Genomic DNA, 8,619 nt, shown 5'->3' on the forward strand with positions numbered 1-8,619 from the left:
TATGTTGGATTTCAGCATGTTCGGACCTTGGGGAGATAAGTCACCCAACAACGGTCTCTGGAAGCTGCTTTTTCCCCCCATTCACAACAAACGCATGCTTGGCCAACGGTAATCTGCAACTTCATGCACATGAATGATAAGTGTCAGCAGACGGCAATCTCCCGATTCCGCCTCATACACATGCATGCTCGTCAGAGGGGAGTAGGCTGCTGCCAAACTGAGAAGAAGAAAAAAATTTTTTTTTATATATATATATATATATATATATATATATATATAGAAACCCAACAGTCTGATCCTTATCTCCATCGACATCTGTTTTTGGGAGACCCCCATACACACAAGCTGGTCTCGCTGAATGCACATAATTTAGGAAAATGGGCTGCGAGACAATGACACAATCACAGCAACGCAGCACACGTGGCTTTGCAGCAAAGGGTGACTTTTTCTCCCTAATAGTTCTAATGAATATTTGCTGGAATGCAAAGTCAATACAAAAAAATAATTCAAACCAGTGAACAAATCCAACGTATGTGGAGGCAGTGTGAACTTTGAGTAATTGACCAAAACTGCTAAAGAAATCAGATTTACTCACATGTAGGAGAGCCAGGCGCTGCTCCGGGCGTAAGTGACTGAACTCATCACTCAGGACAAACTGAATGGCTGCAAAATAGGAAGACACATGAGGAGCGGAACCAAACCTGCCAAAATCAGAGACTGTGCTGAGAGTGGGATGACGGAGCATCTAGGAGATGGCGGGGAGAGCAGCTTACCAATACCACAGGAACGCACTGTATTTCAGATGCGAGTACAGTATATGGCCTTCTTGCAGCAGTGGTTTTGCAAGCAAGTTCAGTCAGTTTTATCTGCAATAGCGTTCAATTTTTTTTTCATGCGTGTGATAAAACTGAAGGTTTACAAACAACATCTCTTAGCAACCATCAGTGAAAAACGCATCACATCCTCACTTGCTTGCGGATGCCATGCGTTTTTCACTGAAGCCCCATTAACTTCTATGGGACCAGGGGTCTGTGAAAAACACTGAATATAGAAAATGCTACGATTTTCACGCAACGCAGAAGTGATGTCTTGGGGAAAAAAAAAAAAAAAAAAAAAAAAAACCAACAACACGGTCCTGTACACAGACCCATTGAAATAAATAGGTCAGGATTCAGTGCAGGTGCGATGCATTCAAGTCCTGCATTGCACCCGCGCAGAAAACTCGCTCGTGTGAAAAGGACCTAAGGGTTCCAAAAGGTTTAACCCCATAATGACCAGGCTATTTTCCATATTCGTTTTTTTACTCCCAGCCTTTCCAAAGAAATAACTTTTTTATTTTTTTTATTTCCCTTCACATAGCCGTATGAGAGCTTGTTGTTTTGCGGGACAAGTTGTATTTTTTTTTTTATGTAACCATTTACGGTTGCATGCAATGTAGTGGAAAGCTGCAAAACAATTCTGAATGTAGTGGAATTATTTTAAAAAAAAAAATTTAAAAAAATTCTGTCAGTTTTGCAGCAAAACTGGCCTGTTCCCTTCATTCTCTGGGTCAGTACGATTACAATGATACCACATATACATAGTTTTCTTGTATTTTTATATACCGTATTTTTCGCTTTATAAGACACACTTTTTGCAAGGTACTGCTTTACTTTTTTCACAAAAATTTTACAAAACCAAAATAATCCACTGATATTGCTTAAAGGAGTATTCTGGTAGGTTCAAGTTATCCTCTGTCCACAGGATAGGGGATAACTATCAACTTGGTGGGGGTCCTACCACTGGGACCCCCACCGATCACAAGAACAGGGACCCCCTCCCCCCTGCTGCTCCACTGAAATGACTGGAGCGCCAGTCGCACATGTGCACGGCCGCTCCATTCATTTTTATGGGAGTTTCGGATCTCCCAAAAAAAATTTGCGGAGCGGCCATGCACATGTTCAACCAGCCTCTCTGGTGATTTATGGGGGGCATGGGGCAACCATTCTCATGATCTGTGGGGGTCCCAGTGGTAGGACCCATATCAATCTGATATTTATCCCCCATCCTATGGATAGAAGATAACTTGTACCTACCGGAATAGCCCTTTAAATGTTGAAAAGTGTGTTTCATCCCTAACTTTATGCCTTTCGGAGATCATTTCGACTTGCTTAACTGTTCACACTGACAGATTTTAACCAGAGGTGCTCAAACTACAATCCTGATCAAAAGTTCAAGACCACTTTAAAAATGGCAAAAGCACAGCTGGATCTTAACAAGGTTCCAAGTAGAGCTTCAACATGCAACAAGAAGACATGGGAGTGAGACAAAACATTTTTTGAGCATTCAATTAATTGAAAATAACGAATCAACTGAAACAGGCTGTTTTTCAGCTGATCAAAATTTTAGGACCACAAGCCTTTAAAAGGCCAAATCTGTGCAAAGATGTGGATTCATTGTCATTTTCTGTAGTCACACCTTGTGATGGCAAAGGCAAAAAAACTCTCCCTTTTTGAACGTGGTTGGGTTGTCGAACTGCATAAGCAGGGTCTCTCACAGCGCGCCATCGCTGCTGAGGGGGGACGCAGTAAGACAGTCATTTGGAATTTCTTAAATGATCCTGAGGGTATTAACCTACAAAAGGCCACCTGTCGACTAGACAGTTAACAAAAACCACTTGTATGACATCCAAGGTGAACCAAAACTAACAAGTGGGGAATGGTATAAAAATGTAAATTTATTGATAAAAATACAAAAGATGGAGCTACTACAGAATTACAAGAATACAGAGAAGCACAGGGTCACAGACGCCACAGTTCACCAAAGTGTCAATGAATAATGACACATTCTGCAGGTACCAAAGTAAAGTGCTGATGTGCATTTAAAGGTGACCAAAATGGCCCAATATAAGGTAACTACACAATATCTACAAACGAATAATGCAATTTGCCCTGTTGATGACAGGGGAAAGGCACAGCGTATCCACACATGGCATTGAAACCGGAAAGCAGCAAACCATGGAAGTGAGATTCTCAGATGGAAATCACTATGTAAACAGTAGTAAACATGGATATATAAAGAGACTCACTATGGATACGTGCAGAGTCACTAGCAAGAGTTAGGACAGGGAGATATCAATGTAGAACGTACCTGAAGACATGATGGTGAGTGGGCGTGAGGACCCTGAGCTCAGGGTCCTCACGCCCACTCACCATCATGTCTTCAGGTACGTTCTACATTGATATCTCCCTGTCCTAACTCTTGCTAGTGACTCTGCACGTATCCATAGTGAGTCTCTTTATATATCCATGTTTACTACTGTTTACATAGTGATTTCCATCTGAGAATCTCACTTCCATGGTTTGCTGCTTTCCGGTTTCAATGCCATGTGTGGATACGCTGTGCCTTTCCCCTGTCATCAACAGGGCAAATTGCATTATTCGTTTGTAGATATTGTGTAGTTACCTTATATTGGGCCATTTTGGTCACCTTTAAATGCACATCAGCACTTTACTTTGGTACCTGCAGAATGTGTCATTATTCATTGACACTTTGGTGAACTGTGGCGTCTGTGACCCTGTGCTTCTCTGTATTCTTGTAATTCTGTAGTAGCTCCATCTTTTGTATTTTTATCAATAAATTTTCATTTTTATACCATTCCCCACTTGTTAGTTTTGATGATCCTGAGGGTTATGGAACAAAAAAGTCAAGTGGAAGACCCCCAAAAAATTAATCAGGACTGAGGCGGAGGATCCAATTGGCTGTCCGTCAAGACACTGGACGATCCTCGACCCAAATTAAGGCCCTTACTGGTGCTGACTGCAGCCCCATCTCCATCAGACGGCATCTGAGACTGAAGAGCTTCAAAAACAAAAACTTCTTCAAAGACCTCGTCTCCTTGAACGCCGCAGAACTGCTCGTTTGGACTTTGCAAGAGAGCACCAAACATGGGACATTCAAAGGTGGGAGAAAGTTTTATTCTCTGATGAGAAAAAATGTAACCTTGATGGTCCTGATGGTTTCCAACGTTACTGGCATGACAAGCAGATCCCACCTGAGATGTCTTCTACGCGCCACAGTGGAGGGGGTGCCATAATGGTCTGGGGTGCTTTTTCCTTCAGTGGAACAATGGAGCTTTAGGAAGTGCAGGGGCGTCAAACGGCCGCTGGCTATGTCCAGATGTTGCAGAGAGCATTCCTCATGACTGAGGGCCCTCGTCTGTGTGGTAACGACTGGGTTTTTCAACAGGACAACGCTACAGTACACAATGCCCGCAGGACAAGGGACTTCTTCCAGGAGAATAACATCACTCTTTTGGCCCATCCTGTGTGTTCCCCTGATCTAAATCCAATTGAGAACCTTTGGGGATGAATGGCAAGGGAAGTTTACAAAAATGGACAACAGTTCCAGACAGTAGATGGCCTTCGTGCGGCCGTCTTCACCACTTGGAGGAATGTTCCCACTCACCTCATGGAAACGCTTGCATCAAGCATGCCGAAACAATAACAGCGGAGCTACTCATTACTGAGGTCATGTTTGGAAGTTGGATTTCTGTTTTGGGTTGGGGGGGGGGGGGGGGTTCGTGTTTTTTTTTGGGGGTGTGGGCCTTAACTTTTGATCAGCTGAAAAACAGCCTGTTTCAGTTTATTCGTTGTTTTCATTAAATTGAATGCTCAAAAATTTTTCTGTCTCACTCCCATCTCTTCTTGTTGCATGTTGAAGCTCTACTTGGAACCTTGTTAAGATACAGCCATGCTACATAGGATTTTTTGCCATCTCCATTTACTCCAAGAGCCGTATAAGCAGCTCGACAAAAGGAAGCGGCTGAACTCACCGTAGAAAAAGTTGCTTTTGCCGGATCCGTTTCTTCCCACTGAAATAGAATAAGCAGAGACAGGTAAGTTACTGCACCGAGGAAGTGAGGGGTCCGCACATCACATAGAGACCGCCGCTCTGGAGACTACAGGAGCAGCTCAAGGAAGTGTACTCACACCCGGGATACCCGACCACCCTCTTCTGGTGACCAATATCACCCCTCCGTGTCTCTACTGCAGTGCTATACTCACCGATCACATTGTGCTTAGAACTGAAGGGATCCACAATGGTCTGATCTCTGTAGCTGCGGAAGCCCTGGATGATCACCTGGAAAACAGATCATCATAGATCAACACAAGAGAAGCAACTACAGACACCATCTACCCATCCCCCGACCCCTGTGCATGTGATTTATCAAAAGGTGATGATTAGAGATGAGCGAACTTCTGTTTTAAGTTCGGCGTCTAAAGTTCGGGTTCGGGTTAGCGGAGAATCCCGATCTGGAACCGGATATGGATTCTGACTTCCGTTGTGGTCCGTGGTAGCGGAATCAATAATGGCCGATTATTGATTCCGCTACCACGGACCACAACGGAAGTCGGAATCCATATCCGGATCCATATCGGGATTCTCCGCTAACCTGAACCCGAACTTTAGACGCCGAACTTAAAACAGAAGTTCGCTCATCTCTAGTGATGATCTATCCTCAGGATAACATTCACTTCAATAGGAGCAGCACTGGAGCCTCAGGAGACGCAAGGTAACAGCTGATTGGTGGGGGTACAGGGAGCCCCACACCTGAAGAGGCGCCAACAGGGGGGGGAGCCCCCACACCTGAAGAGGCGCCAACAGGGGGGGAGCCCCCACACCTGAAGAGGCGCCAACAGGGGGGGAGCCCCCACACCTGAAGAGGCGCCAACAGGGGGGGAGCCCCCACACCTGAAGAGGCGCCAACAGGGGGGGAGCCCCCACACCTGAAGAGGCGCCAACAGGGGGGGAGCCCCCACACCTGAAGACGCGCTCTCCGACAGCATCATTCATTATTACCAATGATGTCCTGCAGCTTTCTCTTATACTTTGTGTTCCATTTCATGCTTGCTGTCAGTGAACATTCCCTCTTCTACCTTTCCAGCTGGAAACAGCTGTAGGATCGTTACCACTGTATCCAGTCTAGACAATCCTCGAAGATACAATGTATCACTGCAGGTGAAATGTGACAAACTATCAGGACGGGACAGAGGCGTTCACCTCACAGAAACATAGTCCAGACTGGACACAACTGCAACAAACTCTCAGCTGTGAGAAGCATTAGGTCAGGAGAGGTATTCAGCCTCTGGATGTAAAATATCAGTGCTCCTATTCACTGACAGCCAGCAGAGGTCTTGAAGCACAGAGTACATTAGGGCCTTTTCGTATGTGCTGCTGGTTCTCGGCCAGACCTGAGACGCTCAGTCTTTACTTTTTTTGTTGAGGATTTCGGTGTGAAAGACGCAACTAAACCGTAGTCATAAAAACGCAGTGTGAACACGGCCTTACTGAAGAACCATCAGTAAGGCTCCATTCACACGTCCGCAACGTGTTTTTCGGATCCACGGATCCACAAAACGGCAATGTGCGTTCTGCATTTTGCGGACTGCACATCGCCGGCACTAATAGAATATGCCTGTTCTTGTCCACAATTGCGGACAAGAATAGGACATGTTCTATTTTTTTGCGGACCCGGAAGTGCGGATCCGCAATTTCGTGTCCCCTTGAATGGAATGAATGGGTCCGCAATTCCGTTCTGCAAAATGCGGAACGAAATTGCGGACGTGTGAATGGAGCCTAAGGCAATGATTAACCCTTAGAGGACGACCAGAAACCGCCATCAGATGCGACTCCAGTCTTTATTCAATCTGTACTCTGACAACCGTTTATTAAATCGGTTTATTAGGCGGTGTCAGAACCCGGAGAATGGCGCTCACCGCCGGTGACAATCCCCAGGAACAGCTTCTGTGGGATTGTCACAAAACACTGGAGAAATGGCAGCAAGCTGTCAGCCAACCACTGCAGCACTACAACTCCCAGCAGACAAGGAGGCCCAGGACTCTAGTGCGTGCTGGGGGAGTTCCTCAAGTGGAGGGACTACAACCCCCAGCACGCCTGTCAGTAGGACCCCACAGGGAGCTCCTCACACAGGGGCAGCCGCAGGACTCCAGGCCCCGGCCCCTCCGCGGCGCACAGGCCTCCTCCCCGCCGCTCACCTGTTTGATGTACATGGCTGCCGGCGGCCTCGGGCCCCTCGTGTGACGCTCCGGGCAGCTCAGGTGTGCACGGGCTGCTCTCCCCGGTCTTCGGTTTCTCCGCTCAGTCTCCCGCCAGCATACAAAATGGCGGCGGTCTTCTCCTTCTGAGGCGACAAGGACCGGAGCAAGTGGCGGGGGAGAGGCGCTTCTCTCAAAGACTGCGGGGCAGATACCGGGGAGCGGGAGAGCGCGGAGACACGGTTACAGGAGCGAACGAAGGCCCAGCAAACACAGGAGTTGCGTCCCCGTGCTTTCAGAAGATACAAAGAGAAGTGACTCCCCCCGGGAGATGGTACGGTCTGGCGGAGGCCGCTTGGCGCCAAACTAGCGTCAACAAGACGGAAAGCGAAGCCGCGCTGTGTGTATGTGTCTGTATACAGTGCAGACATGGATGTATAATGTACTGTATATAGTGTGCTGTACACTGTACTGTATATAGTGTGCTGTACACTGTACTGTATATAGTGTGCTGTATAATGTACTGTATATAGTGTGCTGTACACTGTACTGTATATAGTGTGCTGTACACTGTACTGTATATAGTGTGCTGTACACTGTACTGTATATAGTGTGCTGTATACTGTACTGTATATAGTGTGCTGTATAATGTACTGTATATAGTGTGCTGTATAATGTACTGTATATAGTGTGCTGTATAATGTACTGTATATAGTGTGCTGTATAATGTACTGTATATAGTGTGCTGTATAATGTACTGTATATAGTGTGCTGTATAATGTACTGTATATAGTGTGCTGTATAATGTACTGTATATAGTGTGCTGTATAATGTACTGTATATAGTGTGCTGTATATAGTGTGTATAATGTACTGTATATAGTGTTCTGTGTATAATGTACTGTATATAGTGTGCTGTATATAGTGTGTATAATTTACTGTATATAGTGTGCTGTGTATAATGTACTGTATATAGTGTGCTGTATATAGTGTGTATAATTTACTGTGTATAATGTACTGTATCTAGTGTGTATAATGTACTGTATATGGTGTGCTGTACAATGTACTGTGTATAATGTACTGTATATAGTGTGCTGTATATAATGTGTATAATGTACTGTATATAGTGTACTGTATATAGTGTGTATAATGTACTGTATATAATGTACTGTATATAGTGTGTATAATGTACTGTATATAGTGTGCTGTATAATGTACTGTATATAATGTGCTGTGTATAATGTACTGTATATAGTGTGCTGTAAAATGTACTGTATATAGTGTGCTGTATAATGTACTGTATATAATGTGCTGTGTATAATGTACTGTATATAGTGTGCTGTAAAATGTACTGTATATAGTGTGTATAATGTGCTGTGTGTATATAGTGTACTGTATATAGTGTGTATAGTGTGCTGTAAAATGTACTGTGTATAGTGTACTGTATATAGTGTGTATAATGTGCTGTATATAGTGTGCTGTGTATAATGTACTGTATATAGTGTGCTGTGTATAGTGTGCTGTGTATAATGTACTGTATATAGTGTATAATGTGCTATGTATATAGTGTGTATAATGTACTG

At 44.7% G+C, this 8,619-nt stretch overlaps 1 protein-coding gene across 1 annotated transcript in view; it reads right to left on the reverse strand.

The window, feature by feature from the left end:
• SMC3 (structural maintenance of chromosomes 3) overlaps positions 1–7,391 on the reverse strand; it is a 44,849-nt gene extending 37,458 nt beyond the window's left edge. The window contains exons 1-4 of the mRNA XM_044297349.1: positions 7,038–7,391; positions 5,046–5,121; positions 4,814–4,852; positions 596–663 (exon numbers count right to left, since the gene is read on the reverse strand). Of these exons, the coding sequence (XP_044153284.1) occupies positions 596–663; positions 4,814–4,852; positions 5,046–5,121; positions 7,038–7,052 (198 nt within the window). The 5' untranslated portion in view covers positions 7,053–7,391. The remainder of the gene's footprint in view (positions 1–595; positions 664–4,813; positions 4,853–5,045; positions 5,122–7,037) is intronic.
• Positions 7,392–8,619: the final 1,228 nt, after the last annotated feature.

This window comes from Bufo gargarizans, chromosome 6 (assembly GCF_014858855.1).
Source record: "Bufo gargarizans isolate SCDJY-AF-19 chromosome 6, ASM1485885v1, whole genome shotgun sequence".
In the NCBI taxonomy this organism is placed as follows: domain Eukaryota; kingdom Metazoa; phylum Chordata; class Amphibia; order Anura; family Bufonidae; genus Bufo; species Bufo gargarizans.